General features: G+C 38.3%; 1 protein-coding gene across 2 annotated transcripts in view; it reads left to right on the top strand.

The window, feature by feature from the left end:
* Positions 1–19,719, top strand: part of LOC134382638 (cytochrome P450 2C9-like) — a 73,519-nt gene extending 53,800 nt beyond the window's left edge. For both annotated transcript variants that reach the window (XM_063103359.1, XM_063103358.1), the window contains 2 exons: positions 17,711–17,852; positions 19,538–19,719. In XM_063103359.1, coding sequence (XP_062959429.1) covers positions 17,711–17,852; positions 19,538–19,719 — 324 coding nt within the window. The remainder of the gene's footprint in view (positions 1–17,710; positions 17,853–19,537) is intronic.
* Positions 19,720–20,917: the final 1,198 nt, after the last annotated feature.

Here is a 20,917-nt window from a genome sequence, read left to right as displayed (position 1 = left end):
CCTTGAAGCAGCCAGGGCTCAAAATAGTCAGAGTGGTCCTTTCTTTCTCTCATTGCAGCTTCTCCTGCCTTCATGAGCTCAATAGGTCTCTCCTCCTCTTCCCTTGAGCTGTAACGGCCCCAGTTTGGCTGTTGTTGGCTTTTAATAGTTGTAAATTGGTTGATTTGATGGAGAGGGTGATGTTGGGGACCATCTATTCCACCATCTTGACTGAAAGCCTCCTCAGTCTGTGATTTTTCTTCCTCAAAATTTTCCTGAAAGATTTCTGCTCCTGCAAAATTTCCTTGACTGATTTCTGCTAAGGTAATGCTGGCCTCACAAAATTGGGTGAGAAATGTTCCTTAATGTGTGCCTGCTTCCATTACCTTACCCTCCTTTCACTCTTCTGCTTGTGGACACTTAGTTGTATCTTAAATGCGTAATAACTTTTGGATAAATACATAAATGCCAGAATTTATATATGAAAAAATGCAGTTTCAGATGATGTTTATGTTCTTCCAGAAGGAGTTTATTACCTTCTAATAGGCAGTAATAATGACATGGCACTTTCTGCGCTGATTCAGCATTGGACATGATATGAACACAGTTGAAAATTGACTGTAGGTGTTAGCTTACCTCTCTGTGGTTGTCCCATCTCTGAAATCTTGACACCAGTTTTTTTTTGTTTCTTAACAGCTTTGCAGTGCCTTCTAACACATGAATTCTGTATTTATCTAGAAGTCTACTTGCTATGCTTCAAGCTTCTCTATTCCACTGGAAGCTAGAACATGTTATTATTAAAATTAGAAATAATGTAAGTAAACATTGTATTTTCATGGGGGAAAAAAGTAATGAAATTGGTTAGGTTGCATTTACTAATGTCATGCTGTGGAAAAGAAGGAATTGATGACTCTACCAAGAAGTAATGGGACTTGTCTTGATGATCACAGATTAGGTATAAGAGTAGGACTTCATTCCACTCTGTTTTCACCAAAGAACTATTTTTCTTAATATTGTGGTGGGTAATATTAATGAAACTTGTCTCTCCTCTTAGCACCTAATGGTGAACAGACTGCGGAATCAGGCAGGGATTGACACTATCTCCCATCCACTGCATCAGCTTTGGGGGCTGCTTAAGGGTAGCGTTGCACCTGCTGAGCTCACCCATTCATTCCTTTGCATGGGGACTCCTGCAGTTTCTGGTGGCTTCGGACCTAAAGAGCTCAGATCCCCAAGACCATCCATTCCCTTCTGCCTTGGACAGCCCATTATAGAAAGATGCAACATTGCATGACTGACTCCACCCTTAGAAATCAGATAAATAATTTTTTTATGCCAGAGGCTGGGACACTGATCTAAGTGTAGATAATGGCCTAAGGCAGGAGTTAGTAAACTTTTTCTGTAACGGACCCGATAGTAAATTTCAGACTTTGCAGGCCATGGGGTTTCGGTTGCACTACTGAACTCTGACATTGTAGCATGGAAGCAGTCAGAGACACTGTGAAAACAAATGAGAATGACTATGTTCCAATTTTTATGAAAACTAAAAATTTTTTTAAAATTTATCATTATACAAGGCTGTGGTTTTTGTGTCCTTTTGCCAATTCCTCATTTTCCTCCCTCTTTCTCTCCTCCCCCTATCAAATCACATCTGTTCAATTGTCTTAACAAGTTGAAGGAATTGTTGTGATTGTTGTGCCTTCTTCCTGCCCCCCACCATTTCTTTCTTTGTATATTTACTTATTTATTTTTATTAGCTCCCACAAATGAGTGGGAACGTGTGATACTTTTTCTGTGCCTGGCTTATTTCAGTTAATATAATTTTCTCTAAGTCCATCTGAGTTACTGCCAATGGTAGTATTTCATTTATATATATATAGCAGAGTAGAATTCCATTGTGTAGATATACCACATTTTCTGTATCCACTCATCAAATGATGGGCATTTAGGTTTGTTCCAACTCTTGGTTAATGGAAATAGTGCTGTAATAAACAAGGAATACAGATATCCCTTCAACATGATGATTTCCATTCCTCTGGGTATATACCCAACAGTGGAATTCTGGGTCATATGGTAGTTGTATCTGTATTTGTTTGAGGGACCTCCATACAATTTTCCATGAATACTGCACCATTCTGCAGTCCCACCAACAGTGTAGGAGGGTACATTCTTCCCCACATCCTCACCAGCATTTATCATTCTCAGTCTTTGGATATTAGCCATCCGAACTGGAGTGAGAAGGTATCTCAAAGTGGTTTTGATTTGCATTTCCTGAATGCTAAGTGCTGCTGAGCATTCTTTTCATGTGTCCATTGGCCACTCATGTATCTTCCTTTGAGAAATGTCTATTCAATGCCTTTGCCCCTTTTTTATTGGGTTACTTTTTTTTTTAGCTGTTAAGTTCTTTGAGTTCCCTGTATATAGAACATATTGATCCTTTGTCAGATGTATATTTTGCAAATATTTTCTCCCACTCTATTGGTTGTCTTTTTGCTCTGTTAATTGTTTCTTTTGCTGTGCAAAAGCTTTTTGGTTTGTCATAATCCCATTTGGCTTTTTTTTTTTTTTTTGATTGCCTGTGCTTTTGGGGTCATATTCATAAAGTCTTCACAATCCTATTTCCTGATGGGTTTCCCCTGTTTTCTTTAAGGAGTTCTATTGTTTGGGGACATATATTTAAGTCTTTAATCCATTTTGAGTTAATTTTGGTATGTGGTGAGTGATACAAGTCTAGTTTCATTCTCCTGCATATGAATATCCAGTTTTCCCTGCAAAATTTGCTGAAGAAGCAATCTCATCCCCAGTGTGTAGACTCAGTGCCTTTGTCAAAGATCAGATGGCTGTAGGTGTGTGGGTTGATTTCTGGGTTCTCTATTCTATTCCACTAATCCGTGTGTCTGTTTTTATGTCAGCACCATGTTGCTTTGGTTATAATAGCTTTTTAGTTTAAAGTCAGGTAGCATTATGCCTCCAGCTTTTTTTTATTTTGCTCAGGATTGCTTTGGCTATTTGTGGTCTTTTTTTATTGCACATAAAAGTCTGAATAGTTTTTTCCATTTCTAATAAAATGTCATTGGAATTTTGATGGGGAATGCATTGAATCTTAGATTGCTTTGGTTAATATGCACATTTTCACAATGTTAATTCTTCCTATCCAAGAGCATTGGATACCTTTAAATCTTCCAGTATCCTCTTTAATTTCTCTCAACAGTGGTTTGTAGTTCTCTTCATGGAAATTTTTCACATCCTTGGTTAACTTTATTCCTAAGTACTTTATTTTTTTGGTGGCTATTGTAAATGGGCTAGCTTTCTCGATTTCTTTTTCTAAATGTTCACTGCTGGAGTATAGAAATGCTACTGATTTTGTGTGTTGATTTTGTATCCAGCAACTTTGATAAAATCATTTAACAATTCTGAGTTTTTTGTAGAGGCTTTAGGCTGTTCAATATATAGGATCATGCCATCTGCAAACAGGGACAGTTTGACTTCATGTTTTCCAATATGGATGCCCTTTATTTCCTTCTCTTCTCTGATTACTTGGGCTAGTACTTCCAACACTATGTTGAATAGGAGTGGTGAGAGTGGGCATCCTTGTCTAGTTCCTGTTCTTAAGGGCAAAGCTGATGATATTGGCAGTGGGCTTATCATATATCATTTTATTTATGTTCAAATACTTTCCATCTATACCTAACTTGTAGAGTCTTTATGATAAACTAATGTTGAATTTTGGCAAATGGTTTTTCAGCATCTATAGAGATGATCATATGGTCTTTGTATTTGTTTTCATTGATGTAGTGTATCACATTTATTGATTTGTGTGTGTTGAGCCAACCTTGCATCACTTGGATGAATCCCATTTGATCATGGTGTTTCCTTTCTGTATGTGTTGCTGTATTCTGTTACCTAGTATTTTATTGAGGATTTTTACATCTATATTCATCAAGAATATAGGCCTGTAGTTTTCTTTTTTTGTTGTATCTTTGTCTGGTTTTGGTATAAGGGTGATGTTTGCTTCCTAGAATGAGTTTTGGAGAATGGTCTCTGTTTCAATCTTTTGAAATGGTTTGTGGAGAATTGGTATCAATTCTTCTTTGAAGGTTTGGTAGAATTCTGCAGTGAACCCTTCTGTTCCTGGGCTTTCTTTGTTGGGAGCCTTCTGATAACAGCTTCAATCTCTTTTATTGTTATTGGTCTGTTCAGATTTTCTACATCTTCTTGGCTCAGTTTTGGTAGTTTGTGTGTGTCCAGAAATCTATCCATTTACTCCAGATTTTCAATTTGTTGGCATATAGTTGTTTATACTAGTCTCTAATGATTTCTTTTATTTCTCAGGTATCAGCTGTAATATCACCTTTTTCATTTCTAATTTTTGTTATTTGAGTTTTCTCTCTTCTTTTGTTTTTTAGTTAGCCTTCCTAATGGTTTTTCAATTTCATTTATCTTTTCAAAAAACCAACTTTTTGATTCATTGACATTTTGTATCAATTTTGGGGTTTCTATTTTGTTAACTTCTGCTCTGATCTTAATGATTTCTTTCCATCTGCTAACTTTGGGTTTGGATTGTTCTTGTTTTTCTAGTTCCTTAAGGTGAAGTATTAGGGTGTTTACTTGCCATCTTTCCATTCTTCTGAAGTAAGCATTATATGTGATAAATTTCCCCCTTACTACTGCTTTTGCAGAATCCCACAGGTTTTGGTATGATGCTTCATTGTTTTCATCAGTTTCAATAAATTTTTTATTTCCTGTCTAATTTTTTCTTGGACCCATATGTCATTAAGTAGAATGCTGTTTAATTTCCATGTGTTTATATACTTTCCAGACTTTTGTTTGTTATTGATTTTTAATTTTAATCCATTGTGATGTGAAAAAATACATGGAATAATTCCAATTTTTTTGAATTTCTAAAGACTTAATTTGTGATGTAACATGTGATCTATCCTGGAGAATATTCCATGTGCTGATGAGAAGAATTAATATTCTGAGGTTGTTGGATGGAATTTTCTGTACATATCTGATATGTTCAATTCGTCTTTAGATCTTGTGTTTCTCTGCTGATTCTCTGCCTAGATAATCTGTCCAATATTGACAGTAGGATGTTCAATTCCCCTCCTGCTAGGTATTAGCATCTATCTCATTCTTTAGGTGTGATAGTGTTTGTTTTATAAATCTGTCTGCTCCAACAATGGGTGCATATATATTTATGATGGTTATGTCTTCTTGATGCATAAGCCATTTTATCATTACATAGTGGCGTTTTTTCTCTAATTTTATGTTTTGTGGTTTAAAGTCTATTTTATCAGATATAAGAATAGCTACTCCAGCTCATTTTTCATTTCTATTTCCATGGTATATCTTTTTCCATCCTTTCACTGTTATTCTATGTGTGTCTTTTCAGGCAAGGTGAGTCTCTTGGAGGCAGCATAGTGTTGAGTCCAACTTTTTAGTCCAGTCAGTCAGTCTGCGTCTTTTGAGTGGGGAATTTAATCCTTTTTCATTAAGAGTTGTTATTGAAAAGTGTTGATTTATTCCTAGCATTTTATTGACTTTTATTAGGATGTCTTAAGTGTCTTTTGCTCCTTTCTTTCTGATTTACTGTTTGTCTTCTGTATTTGTCGGTTTCTTGGGGTTGTTGATAAACTTTTTTTTTCTCTTTGTTGTTAGCATTTTATTTTACTAGTGGGTTTTGTTTTTTCTTTAGTATTTATGTCAGTGGTGGTTGTTTTTCAGGTACCAAACCCAGTACTCCCTTGAGAATTTCTTGTAAGGCTGGCCATGTGGTAATGTACTCCTGCAGTTTTTATTTGTCTGAGAAATATACTATTTGTCCTTCATGTTGGAAGGATAGCCTTGCTGGGTAAAGTATTCTTAGCTGGCAAATTTGTCTTTTAGTATTTGGAAGATATCATCCCATTCTTTTCTGGCTTTTAGGGTTTCTGATGAAAAGTCTGTTAGTCTGATTTGGGCTCCCTTGTAGGTGACTTGCTGCTTCTCTCTTGCAGCTTTTAAGATTCTCTCTTTGTCTCTGAGTTTTGCCAATTTGACTATAACATGTAGAGCTAGGGCTAGGGTCTGGATCTCACAGACCTCTCGAGCCCATTCACAAACACTTCACCTGCAGGTCTATGAGATAGTTAACCAGCAATAAGGTCCTTGGAGACTTGGTTGAAGAAGGAATAGTCTTTATTCAGCACACTCATGTTGAGGAGCTAGGCAGCACAAAGAGAAACTCAGAAACTCAACTGCTACTGGCAAAGGCCAAGGAAAAACTGAGCAGCTGCAAGCAGAGTAAACATGCTGTATTTTTAGATGTGAGCTCTGCTAGCCAGCTCTGCCTCACAAACTGAAGAACACAAAAAAGCAGCAAACTAAAAAGATATGTGGGTGCACATGTGCACTAACTCCACTGACACAAAACTCTTTTACAAGAAATGTGCTGCTTAACCCCCAACCAGACCTGAGCTGAGGGAGCATGACTAAATTATCCTATTTTCCCCACACATGTCTTGGAGAAAACCTTTTTGGTTGAATACATTTGGGGATCTTTGAGCTTCCTGAATCTGAAGATATGTGTCTTTTCCTATACCTGGGTAGTTTTCTGCCATTATTTTGTTGAATATGTTTTCAAAGCTATCTCCTTTTTCCTCCCCTTCTGGGATACCCATGACTTGGATATTTGAGCACTTAAGGTTGTCTGATATCTCTCTTAGATTTTCTTCAATGTTTTTAATTCTTTACTTTTTTTTTTTTTTTTTTTGGTCTGCATGTGTTATTTCAAACAGCCCATCTTCAAGGTCAGAAGTTCTTTCTTCTACTGTTGTGTTTTTTATTTCATTGGATGAATTCTTTAGCTGCACAAGCTCTGCTACATTCTTTTTTAGGGCATTGATTTCCTTGTACATTTCTACTTTCATGTCCTGTATACTTTTCCTCATTTCATCTTGTTATCTAGCTGAGTTTTCTCATATCTCATTTAGTTTCTTTAGAATTGTCACTTGAAATTCCTTTTCAGTCACTTCAAGGTCTTCTTGTTCTATAGGATCTAGAACTTGAAAGTTATTGCCCTTTGGTGGTGTACTTTCTTGCACTTTCATATTTCTGGTTTCTTTCCTTTGGTGTTTAGTCATTGTGGCAAGGGATTTCATGGTCCACTCACTCAACCCTATTGTCTGCCTAGCATCCTTCCAGGACTGCCAATTTGGCATGGCTGCCTCAGTGCCTGCAGATGGAAGGCTCGGGCCTATCTGGGCCATGGGGACCGGACTGGGCTGGGAGTCCAGCAGCAGTGCCTACCTGTTCCTACACAGGTGCCTCAGGTTGTGTGGTTGCCGTGGTTCTTGGGCCTCTCTTGGGGGGACCTCTCCGGTCAGCTGCACTTGCCCAGGCTGGGGGTGGGGTCCGTCAGCAACAGCACCTACCTGCTCTCGCATTCTTGCACCTTGGGGTGCATGGTCACCACAGCTGTCGGGCCACTATGGGGGCACCTCTCTGGTTGGTGTGAACTCACCTGTAATGGGGTCTGCAATTTGTTTTAATGGACATGCTGATACTATTGATCTAATCATCACATCTTGGGCACAGGTGGTGATAGCTTTGTGTCCCCATGATATGCATATTCAAAAAATTTTTAATCTAAATAACATTTAAACTTACATATATATATAAAGTATGCATATATCTACTTTTATATCTGTCTATTTCTCAATATTTCAGTATGCATGTCCCAAGATCAATAATTTTCTACTATATAGTATTAACAGCATTCACACTCAGGAGTTATCACCAGTACAATAATATTATTTAACATTATCTAATGCACAGCCCACATTTAAATTTTCTAGAATGTTGTTTATGACTTTTTTCCTTTGCAATTCACTACCCAGTCAATGAACAAGGATATAATTTGTTTATCTTTCAGTCTCTCGTCATCAAGAACTGTTCTGTTTCTTTAGGGCTTCTTTCAGTACATTGATCTTTTTACAGAGTCCTGGTTAGCAGCCATTTAATGTTCCTCAGGCTGGTTTTGTGTGATAGTGTTCTAGATATTTGATTCCAGGTACAATTTGAACAAGAAAACTATAGGTACTATGCATGTCACACTGAATCACTCTAGTGAGGCAGGTCATATGTCATTTATGTCATTATTGGTTATGCTAAGTTGCTTGCATAATAAGGTGGTAACTGCCAGATCTCTCCATTGCAGAAATTCTTCTTTTCATATGAAATTAATAAAAATCTGTGGCAAGGTACTTTAACACTGTGTGAAATCCTGCTTCCTAAATTATGCACTCAACAGTTTGAGCTTTAATTGATGATCCTTGCCAGAACTAATGATCTTAACTGGAATTGTTACAAAGTAATGATTTTTCTAACTTTTCATCCCTTCTATGTTTTTAAGCTAGGATTAATATGTAATGAAGACCTCCCTCATAGGTTTAAAATAAGACAAATTGCATGGCAAAGATAATGACTCAGTTTTTTAAATTTACTTTTTATTTTATTTTATTTTATCAATATACAATGTGGTTGATTTTTGTGTCCCTTTACCGAATTCTCCCTCCCACCTACCTCTTCAGTTTTTATTCATTACTACACTCATTATCATCCCAGAAGATGTCATTTTTAACAAAATCAAATGTTTATTTACAAAATCCATGTGAACAGCTGGCTGGTTGTTCAGTTGTTTAGAGCATTGTCCTGATAATACAAAGGTCCAAGGTGAGATCTCTGTGCTGGAGCATTAGTCCACAGATCTCTGTGCTTAGAACAGAATACCTGGAACTGAGTAACTTGTAAGGAAACAGTATTTATTGCTTATAATTTCAGAGGCTGAGAAGTCAGAATTCCAGGGAATATATCTGGTAAGAGCCTTGTTCTTGGTGGTAACTCTACAGCAATGCAGCGTGTCACATTACAAAATGGAGGAAGCAGAAAGAGAGAAGAGAGCTCCTCCTGTGTTGTACTTTTAAAGTTCTCAGAACCATGCTGTAAGGAAAGCAGGAAAAGTTTAGTCCGGCTCTCTCAACTTGCATCCATTACAAATGGGCAAGATTCAGCACATTCACTAGAAACAAGTTATAAAAGTGACGTAACTGTGCATGTGTGCCCATTTACTGATTCAGCATGATTGTTGTAATTATGTAATGCTCAGCTTGTGGCCTCTGTTGTGTACTAAAACTAGAAAGGTAACTGCTCTGAACTGCTGGTTAGCAAATCCTGGAAGGTTAGAAGAGCATGGAGGAAGGACAGAGCATGGAGGATCACTAGAATAGAGCCTGAGCTAGTGTCTGAGAATGAAACATGTCTGTGAAGCTCACATCTAAAGAATAAAGTATGTCTACCTTGCATAAAGCTGCCAGTATCTTCTTTTGATTACCTGACTCACAACCTGCCCAGAAAGAAGAAGGATCTGAGATTCGTGCACCACACATTCCCATGATTACCATTAACCATCATTTTATTAGTCATGTTCCTCACATCTAAACACTGCTTCAGGGTCCCATCTTTCAGCTACTATAATAGGATTTCCACCCTCTTAACACTGTCACAATGGGAGTTAACTTTCTAATATGTGGGCTTTGGGGGACACAATTCAATCCACAGCAACTGGCTAGCAGAAAAAAAAAAGCGCTATGAAAAGATACTCTGGATTTTCTTTCTTTCATTTTCTCCCCAATGTTAATATTCTATTTTTTAAAGATAATTTTTTATTGAAATATAATTGGTTGTACATATCTTTGGAGTACAGCATTGAATATTAATACCAATGGGCAACATGCCATGCTCAAATCAGGATAATTAGTATATTCAACATTACAGTATATAGTCATTTTTTGTGACCCTTTACCAATTTCTCAGTAACCCCCCCCCTTCCCCTTACCCACCTCTGATGGCCTTGGTCCTGTTCACTCATTTTGAAAGTTCAATGAACTTATTGTGACTTTTGTATCTTTCTTTCTTTTTTTATTTATTTGATCATTTTTAAACTCCCACTTGTGAACGAGGATGTGTGGTATTTCTCTTTCTATACCTGGCTTATTTCTCTTAACATAATTATCTCTAGGTTCATCTCTGTTGGAGTGAATAAGAGGATCTCGTTCTTTTTATGGCAGAGTAGTATTCCGTTATGTATACATACAACATTTTCCTTACGCAGTCATCCACTGATCAACACTTAGGTTGGTTCCAACTCTTGACTATTGTAAATACAGCTGCAATAAACATGGGAGTCCAGTATCCCCTTGACCTGATGATTTCCATTCCTTTGGGTGTATACCCAACAGTGGGGTGGCTGGATCATATGGCAGTTCTACCTGTAGTTTTGTGAGGAACCTCTGTATTGTTTTCCATGATGGCTGTACTAATGTACAGTACCACCAACAATGTAGGAGGGTTCTCCTTTCTCTGCATCCTCCCCAGCATTTGTTATTCTCTGTATTTTTTATAATAGCCATTAAAACTGGGGTGAGATGATCTTCCAAGGTGGTTTTGATTTTATTTCCCCGATACTTACTGATATTGAGCAGTTTTTCATGTGCCTATTGGTCATTTTTATATCTTCCTTTGAGAAATGATTCAACTCCTTCACCCATTTTTTTAATTGGGTTCCTTGTTCTTTTAGTGTTAAGCTGTTTGAGGTCCCTGTATATTCTGTATATTAATCCTGTGTTGGATGCTTAGTTTGCAAATATTTTCTCCCATTCTGTACATTGGCTTTTTGCTATGTTAACTGATTCTTTTGCTGTGTAGAAGCTTTTTAGTTTGATATAATCCCATTTGTTTATTTTTTTTCTTTGTTGCCTGTGATTTTGAGGTCTTCTTCATAAAATCTTTGACCAGACTTACTTCATGAAATGTTTCCCCTATGTCTTCTTTTCAGAGTTTTTTTTATAGTTTCATGTCCTGTTTTTAAGTCTTTAATCCATTTTTAGTTGATTTTATATATGGTGAGAGGTACAGGCCTAGTTTCATTCTTCTCTATATGGATGTCCAATTTCCCAGAACAATTTATTGAAGAGGCAGTCTTTTCCCCAAAGTATGTTCTTATTGCCTTCATCAAAGATCAGTTAGCTGTAAGTCTATGGGTTGATTTCTGGGTTCTCTATTCTGTTCATTGGTCCGAGTGTTTGCTTGTACCTGAGTACTGTGCTATTTTGGTTACTATAGCTTTGTAGCATAATTTGAAGTCAGGCCATGTTATGCCTCCAACTTTATTCCCTTTGCATAGGATTGCATTGGCTATTTGGGGTCTTTCCTTCTTCCATATGAATATTAGGATTGTTTTTTTTCTATTTCTATTAAGAATGTCATTGGTATTTTATGGGAATGCATTGAATTTGTAGATCATTTTGGGTTATGAACATTTTCACAATGTTAGTTCTTCCAATCTAAGAGTATGGAATGTCTTTCCATCTTTTTGTGTCTTCTCTCTAATTTCTCTCGGAAGTGATTGGTAGTTCTCATTGTGGAGTTCATTTGCTTCTTTGGTTATACTGATTCTCAGGTTTAGGGTTGTTTTTTTTTTTATGGCTATTTCAAATTGGCTAGCTTTCTCGATATCTTTTTATGTTGTTTTGTTATTGAAATATAAAAACACCACCTTTTTTTTGGTGAATTAAACCTTATAGTGAACAAGGAATTGTGTATTGTCTGTATATTAGTTTTATAAATGTAGTTTTATTTTAAAATGATATATTTTTTTAAAAGTTAACTTATACATATAATTGGGATAGAGAGTTGACTTTCGAAAGTTGTGTACAACGTGTGATGCTCAGATCAGGATAGTCAGCTTATTCATCATTACGGTACATAATCATTCTTTGTGTTCTTTAACCAATTTCTCATTAACTCCCTTCCCTGTAGACCTTCCCTCCCCTTTTCCTCCTCTAGTAACCACAGTTCTTTCCTTTCCTTCTAAATGTTCAATGTATTATTGTGATTGTTGTTTCTCTCTTTATTATCTGTTTGTGTATTTATGGATTCAGCTCCCACTTATGAGTGAGGGCATGTGGTGTCACTTACTGCACCTGGATTGCTTCACTTAGCATAATTTTCTCCAGGCTCATCCATGTTGCTGCAAATGGCAGAATTTCACTCTTTTTTATGGCTGAGTACTATTCCCTTGCGTATATATACCACATTTTCCTCATCTTGTCATCAATCAGTGGACACTTATGTTGCTGGATCATATGGCATTTCTGTCCGTAGTTGTTTGAGGAACCTCCATACTATTTTCCATAATGGATGCACCAATTTACAGTCCCATTCATCGGTTCAGGAGGATTCCCTTTTCTCCACATCCTCCCCAGCATTTGTTATTCTCTGTCATTTTGATAACAGCCAGGATAAATGGGGTAAGATGATATCTCAGAGTGGTTTTGATTTGCATTTCCCTGATGATTAGTGATGTTCAGCATTTTTTCACATACCTGTTGGCCATTTGTGTGTCCTCCTTTGAGAAATGTGTATTCAGCTCCTTTGCCCATTTTTTAATTTGATTATTCAGGTTATTGCCCTAAAGTTGTTTGAGCTCTTTGTATATTCTAGTTATCAAACCCTTACTGGGTGTGTAGGGTGTATATTATTTTCTCCCATTCTGTCAGTTGTCTTTTCACTCTGTTGATTAGTTCCTTTGCTGTGCAGAAGGTTTTTCATTTGATATAATCACATTTGATTATTTTTTCTTTTGTTGCCTGTATTTGGGGAGCCATATTTAGAAAGATTTTGCTTAGTCCTACATCCAGGAGTTTTTTCTCTATTTTTTCCCTCTACATTTTAAAGTTTCAGGTCTTGTATTTAAGTCTTTAATCCATTTTGAGTTGATTTTGGTATATGGCATGTTGATTTTTGTGTGTTGATTTTGTACTCTGCAACTGTACTTAAATCATTTGTCAGATCTAAGTGTTTTTCTGTAGAGTCTTTAGGGTTTTTAATATATAAGATCATGTAATCTGCAAAGAGGCACAGTTTGACTTCATCTTTTCCAACGTAGATACCCTTTGTTTCTTTCTTTTGTCAGATTTCTCTGGCTAGTACCTCCAATATGATACTAAACAGGAGTGGAGAAAGTGGACATCCTTGTCTTCCTGGTCTTAAGGGAAAAGCTGATAGCATTCAGGATGATATCGGTAGAGGTTTGGGCATATATGGCTTTTATCATTTTGAGATACTTTCCTTCTATACCTAATTTTCTGAGAGTCTTTCTCATGAAGTGACACTGGATTTTTTCCTATGCTTTTTCTGCATCTATTGATGTAATACTATGGTTTTGGACCTTGATTTTGTCAATGTGGTATATCACATTTATTCACGTACATATGGTGAACCATCCTTATGTTCCTGGGATGAGTCACACTCGATCGTGGTATATAATCTTTTTGTTGTGTTGTTGTACTCTGTTCGCTGATACTTTGTTGAGTATTTTTTTGTCTATGTTCATCAAATATATTGGGCTGTAGTTTTCTGTTTTTTGTTTTATCTTTGTCTCATTTTGGTAACAGGGTGATGCTGGCCTCATAGAATGAGTTTGGGAGAATGGTCTTTCTTTTAAATATTTGGAATAATTTGAAGAGAATTAGCGTTAATTCTTCTTTAAAGGTTTCATAGAATTCAGCAGTAAGGTTTTCCAATACTTGGCTTTTCTTCGCTGGGAGACTGTGAATTCTGCTTCAATCTCTTTGCTTGTTCTTTTCCTGTTCAGGTTTTTTGTTTCTTCTTGGTTTAGTCTTCACAGTTAGCAGTGTGTCCAGAATTGTATCTGTTTCCTCCAACATTTGAAATTTATTGTTGTTTATAATGGTCTTTAATGATTCTTTGTATTTCTGTGGTATCAGCTCCTCTTTCATTTCTTGTTTTCGTTATTTGCACTTTCTTCCTTCTCTTTGTAGTAAGCCTAGCTAATGGTCTGTCTATTTTGTTTATCTTCACAAAAAAATAACTTTTTGTTTCATTGATTTTTTGTATCACATTTTAGCTCTAAATTTTATTTAGTTCTGCTCTCATTTTAATTAATCGTACTGTCTACTAATTTGGGATTGGACTGTCCTTGTTTTTCTAGTTCTTTGAGATGTAGCATTAGGTTGTTTATTTGAAATCTTTATATTCTTTACATATAAGCATATACTGCAATATACTTCCTTCTTAGTATTGCTTTATCACCATCCCACAGGTTTTGATATGATGTGCCCTTGTTTTCAAGGTTTCAATAATGTCTTTGATTTTCTACTTAATTCCTTCTTGGACCCATAGGTTGTTCAGGAGCAGGTTGTTTAATTTCCATGTATTTGTACAGTTTCCAGAGTTTTGCTTGTTATTGATTTGTACTTCAAAACAGTTGCAGTCTGAATAGATATGTGAAATGATCACAGTTTTTAAAAATTTGTTGAGACTTGATTTGTGATCTAACATTTTGTCTTTCCTGGAGAAAGTTCCATGTGCTGATGAGAAGAATGTATATTCTGTGGTCATTAGATGAAATGTTCTGTAGAATCTGCCAAGCCCAATTCTTCTAAAGTGAGTTTAAATCCCATGTTTCTCTGTTGATTTGTTGGCTAAATGATCTGTGCAATGCTGAGAGAGGGGTACTCAGGTCCTCCGCTATTATTGCATTGGAGTTTATCTCTTTCTTTAGGTCTAATTGTGTTTACTGTATATATCTTAGTGCTCTAGTTTTGAGTGTATGTATATTAGTAATCGTTATGTCTTCTTTTCTTTTTTAACAATTTTTTTTTGTGTGTGTGTGGCAGCTGATCAGTTTGGAGCCTTATGTCTTCTTGCTGGATTGATTCCTTTATCATGATATCATGGTGTTCGTTGTCTCTTTTTATGGTTTTTGGTTTAAAGTCTATTTTATCTCATATTAGAATTGCTACTCCTGCTCATTTTTGGTTTCCATTTGTGTGGTATATCTTTTTCCATCCCTTCACTATTACTCAATGTGAGTCTTTACAGGTGATGTGTGTTTCTTGTACCCATCACATCATTGGGTGTAGTTTTTTAAATCCATTTGTTGAGTTGGTCTTTTTAGTGAGGAATTCAATCCATTTAAATTTGTGGTTGTAATTCAAAGGTATTGTCTTACTTTTGGCAGTTTATCAATTTTATTAGGGTTTTAAAGTATCTTTTGCTCCTTTCTCCTCCTTTTACCGTTTGTCTTCAGTGTTCCTTGGTTTTTTGAAGTGGTATGGTACAGTTTCTTTCTCTTTCTGAATTGCACTTTTTTTCTACCAGTGGGTTTTATTCTTTCTTGTGTATTCATGGTAATAGTTACTGTTTTTTGGATTCCAGATGGATGACTCCTTGAGGACTTCTTGTAGTGCTGGTTATGAGGTGTTGAACACCCACACTTTTTGTTTTTCTGGTAAATACACTAATTTTCCTTCATTTCTGAATGATACCCTTATTGGTTATAATACTCTTGGCTGGCAGTTTTTTTCTCTTAGTATTTTATATATATATATATCATCCCAGTCTTTTCTTGCCTGTATGCTTTTTGTTGAGAAGTCTGCTGTTAGTCTGAGGGGACTCCATTATAACTGACTTGAAGCTTTTCTCTCACTGTTTTTAGGATACATTCTTTGTCTGTGAGTTTTGCCAGTTTGACCATAATGTGTCTTGTAGAGGACATTTTTAAATTGAATCTGTTTGGGGATCTTGAGCCTTGTGAATCTGTAAGTCCAAGTCTCTCCGTACACTTGATAAGTTTTCTGCTATTAATCTGTTTAATGTGTTTTCTATGCTTTTTCCTTTCTTCTCCACTTCCAGAACACCCACAATTTGGATGTTTGTGCACTTAAGCTTGTCTGATAGCTCTCTTAGACTTTCTTCATTTTTTAAAATTCTTTTTTCTTTTTCTTTTGGTCCTTCTGGGTTATTTCAAAAAATTGTTTTGAAGTCTTCCAGTCTTCAAGATCAGAAATTATTTCTTCTGATTGCTCTATTCTGCTGCTTAAGCTCTTGGATGTGTTTTTTATTTCTCTGAATGAATCCTTCAGTTCCAGGAGTTCTGCTACATTCTTTTTAAAGGTGTTAATCTCTTCATAAATTTCCTCCTTCATATCCTCTATAACTTTTCTCACTTCACTGTGTTGTCTATTTGAGTCTCCTTTTATTTCATTGATTTTCCTTAGGACTGTTGCTTGGAAATACTTTTTTTTCATTTCAAGTGTTTCATGCTCTATGGGGTCTAGTACTTGAGAATTATAGTATTCCTTTGGTGGTGTCATATTTTCTTGTTCTATCATATTTCTAGTATCTCTAAATTGATGTCTGGTCCTCTAGAAGAGCAATAGCTTCTTCTGTTATGCTGGAGTTGGAGTTGAGGAGACATACTTGCTCCTGTAAATGTGTTTTATATTGAGCATTGATTTGCGTGTTTTAGTATTTGTGCTGGGTAGATGCAGTTGTGTAGTCTCTGTGTGTATACCTTGCTTGTATTCAGTGTTGTAGCTGCATGTGAGTGCCTCCATGGTTTAGGCACTGGGGCCCTTAGTGATTCCTTGCTGAGGTTAGTGACACTGTGTTGGTTTGCTGAAGATGTGGTTGAGCTCTCAAGTTTTGGGGAGAAGCACCTGGGTGCCCTGTCACTCTTTGGCTAGAGTGGGTGACATTGGTGAGCTTTTTGGCCTCCTGGCTAGTGTCCTATAACCCTGATGCATGCACTAGGATGTACTAGAACATCTCAGTTTGAATGGGTGACCCTGGGTGGGCTAGTTGGCACCCCAGCTAGCAGTCTATTACACAGGGTACACAGGGGTGTACTGGAGCCTCTCAGTTTGAGTGCATGACCCTGGGTGGTGTTTCTCTTTCTTCTATCATACAGGCAGAGACTTCTCCTGGTTCCTTGCTTTCCTGCATTGTGGCTGGGTTGGTGGTGGCTGAGAATTCTCTTCCTTAGTCTATTTGGCTATCCTGGGTTTCTGCACTCTCCGGGGGTTCTGTTTGTGTCTCTCCCTGGAACAAGACATTGATGTGAGCTTCACATGTACCTCCCACCCCCAGGCATAATACTGTGTGGGGAAGTGTAAATTCCCTTTTGTGTTTGGCCACTGGGATGTGGGTCTGCGCACACTCACCTTTTCCCCTCAGCTCTGCTGATGAACCCCCATGTGTCAGTGCAGTTGAGTAGTTGGCAGGCTGGCTGCATGATATCTGTGGCTGTGGTGGCAGTGGCAGTTGCTGTTGTGTCAGGACACTTTTGTGGTGCTAGTGTTGGAAAGCTGCCCTTGTGACCATTGGTGGCTCTAGCAGTGGCTGTGGTAGACTACCCACATGCAGCAGGATCTGTAGCAGCAGATGGGAACCCATGGAATGGTGCCCCACACTCTTGCTAGCTGTATGTGGGGACTGCTCTCACCTCCTGAGGTCCCCCACTCTGGACTTCACAAATGCCAACACAGACTTCCATTGAAATCCATAATCTATATATGAGATGTGTGAAAACTGAAGTGATGAAACAGCAATAAGTGGCGATACCAGTGTCTAAACTTCATAAGAAGAACAGATTCAGAAGGCTTAGCACCCAAGTACCAATGTGTCCAGTAAATCAATTTGGGGAACACATTAGCAAAGTCACTGAAATTGACACTAAACTCATCCTTGTTTACTAATTGGTCTGTCTGCTTGGAGACCAGAGTTTCCTCATTTATAGATAAAAGAGACTCAAGTAAGTGATAATCATCATTCCCAGCTCCATGAATTCTCTATAACTCAGTTTATCTTTTTCTGTTTACTCCAGGGCACAACCGTATTTACATCACTGACATCTGTGCTATACGATGACACAGAATTCCCTAACCCAGAGATGTTTGACCCTGGCCACTTTCTAGATGAGAATGGAAACTTTAAGAAAAGTGACTACTTCATGCCTTTCTCAGCAGGTAATAGAAATTCACTACCAATTGTATATCAGGGAACAAGATACCTTTTGGGGATCAGTTGGAACTCACATGGTGCCTCCTCTGGGGCTGGAAGAATTGCCCTTTGTACATGATCAGGAGCACCAGTCCTAATACCCACACACTTTCCTTGCTCTTAATACATCCTCATTGTTGGGCCACATGAGTGAATCTCATGGGAGTTGACCCAGTTCTTCAAGATACAGAAAGCTAGTGTATGGGCTGATGGAATTCTGCCTCTTGATATAAAACTGAGGCACCCTAGAGCTCCTCTTATAAGGTGAAACTCTTGTAGACAGTCCTAACCAGCTATGAGACAGGTTTCCAACTCTACAACTTTGAATGTCTTCTCCATAGTGTCCCTCAGTGCCCAGACTGAGTTCTAGGGATACAAGTACCCTCGAGCTCAGAATGGCTTCTTAAGAGGCTCACTTCTGAGTTAGTAAGGCAGGTGAGTAAAGAGATCATTGAATTCCAATAGAACTAGTGCTGTGAGAGAGGGAAGCAAGGACTGCAGAGGGAGGGAGGCTTCAGGGTTGTGGAGAAGCTGCCTACTTCATGCTCTCTCATAAACCACAAAGAGGCATAAAATGGAGTAAGCAACATTCTAATAGCAGAAATGACATTTGAGCTGCCTCAACGGGGTCAGAGAGAATGGAAAGAAGAGGAGGCAGGACCTTTTTAAGGAGGTAATAAACCACAGGAGCAGGACATTTGCTCTAGATCTAGGGTATCAGAACCTTTTCCAAATAATGACAGGGTCTGAGAAATATTGTGAATATGGCAGGATCATTTGCCATAATTCCAGAGCAGCCTACCCATCCTTCAGTCATGATCATGTATCTTGGATATTGTGATCTCAAATCCTGAAATGTGTATGCTGTGTCTCTGTCCGTGGGATCTGTATGACTTTTGATGCCACTTTCAAACTGGCACTGTGGATAACAAGATGACAAGGACAGAGATCTCCGTTCAATAATTCACATTATATCACAACAGAAAAATAAATAAGTAGAGAATTATGATTTCAGGTGAGCCATGCTTCAATGGAAGCATGAATATAATGTTGAGGAAAACCAAAGAAGGCAAGGTTTTATTGCTTGAGGGGATCACAAAGAGTGTAAAGAGGACCTATGTGCTGAATGTAGTAGAAGAAAAGTGTGACTTAGTCAAAAAGACCAAGCTGATGTAATACTTGAAACTACATGGTGTGTTAGAGATTGATGAAGATTGTGTACAGCCAGAGCTGAGCATAAAGGGTATGAAGAATGGAGGAAAGATCCCAGAACGTAATACTCAAAACAGGAAACACATGAATGTGGGCATGTTTTTTGAAAAATATAGATGGAAACTTGAAATGTCAAAAGAGCAGTTATAATCTGAGAATACTTAATGAAGGGCATCGAGATGATACTCAAAGAATATTTGTTGAATGAAGAGTGCCTGATAAGATCAGATATTAGGCAGATAGATGTTAGGTGTCCATTCTTCCATCCATCAGTCTATTCCACCGTCCTTCCAGCTATCCTTCCTTCTTCCCATCCACCCATCCATTGAATCTGTCATCAGTTACTGCATATTCCATGTGTGCCTGTCACCAATGCAGTGTTTGTTCCAATCACAGTTCCACACATGGAGTTACTACCCTCTGTGTTTGTTATTTTCAGGGAAACGAAGTTGTCTGGGAGAGAGCCTGGCCCGCATGGAGGTGTTTTTGTTCCTGACCACCATTTTACAGAACTTTAACCTGAAATCTCTGGTTGACCCAAGTGACCTAGATACCACCGCAGTTGCCAATGGATTTACATCTGTGCCACCATCGTACCAGATCTGCTTCAGTCCTGTCTGAAGAAGGGCAGATTGTCCACTGCTGCTGTGCTATTGTCTGCAACCTTCCCTCCTGTGGGGTGTTGGCCACCTCCTTCTACTATTGGGTTTTTCTTCTCTGACCTCTTTTCTCACATTTCCCATTACCTGAAGGTCAAATGAACAACCGTCCTTCATTAAGGAGAGTTTCTGAAGTTTCCCTGCACAAATGCACCTATTTCCTATACTCTCTAACATTTGTGTTTACCAACACATATGTTACTGTAAGACCCATGCACTGTGCACAAATCCCACACACAGGGATGGCTCACTCCACAAAGACCACGAGACAGAGTCCGCTGCAATCAAGCAAGAGGAGTTTTATTCCAGCATGCTGGGGTCGCTTAGTCTCCTGGACAAAAGCGACCCCGAGCCTTAAACACAAGGGCTTTTTATACAGTTTTTTTAGACAGACTTTCACAACAGGATAAGTTGTGTACTGCTTACTTGCTATCTGAGGCACCTTTAGATTTATTGGTGGGCTCTAGCGAGCTGGCACCTCGATAAGGAACAGTGCACTTCTTAATCGTTTATCTTCCAGGTGGCTTTTAGATAAGGAACTGGTTAGTCAGTTCCTGGAACCAAGTGGTGTTTTACTCTCTTCCTGGACTTTAATGTGTCTGGGCCTGTGTCCCGCGCTACCGTCTCGCCAGCAAGAACGACGCGGCACACAAAGGATCCTTCTGCAGATCAGCTTTAATGCATCTTGAGAGGGAGAGCATAAGCTTGCCAAAAATGGAGACCCCGAGCGAGGGGAGCTGCGCCCCTTATATAGAGACAGTCCCTCGCCTAGGACGTGTTCCCATCTGATTGGCAGTCGTGCATCAGCCCAGATGACGCCACGGGAGAGGCAGAGACTAGAGGTGGGGAAATTCCCAGCACATGCGCTCTAGACTTGTTTTTGCCGATTGTCAGTGTCGGCCGGCGCCATCTTGTAATGGCGATTACGGTGTAACGTGGGCAGCTCCCCACATCTCCCCCTTTCTTATTACATTAAGAGGCTGGAGCAAGCTCATTGGCCACAACATGTCTAGCCAGTAGTCCTGTCTTAGGTCGACCCACCTCAGGCCGTGACCTTACCCGTCAAAGGTTAACCCTATCGCCACCAGGCACCATGTCTTAGGTCGGCACACGTCTGGGGGGAAGTTGCCCGTCTCTGGATCTACTGGAGCGGACTCTGA

This window comes from Cynocephalus volans, chromosome 7, assembly GCF_027409185.1.
Source record: "Cynocephalus volans isolate mCynVol1 chromosome 7, mCynVol1.pri, whole genome shotgun sequence".
Lineage (NCBI taxonomy): Eukaryota > Metazoa > Chordata > Mammalia > Dermoptera > Cynocephalidae > Cynocephalus > Cynocephalus volans.
The sequence above is the reverse complement of the archived record's forward strand: the minus strand, read 5'-3'. Positions and strand labels throughout refer to the sequence as shown.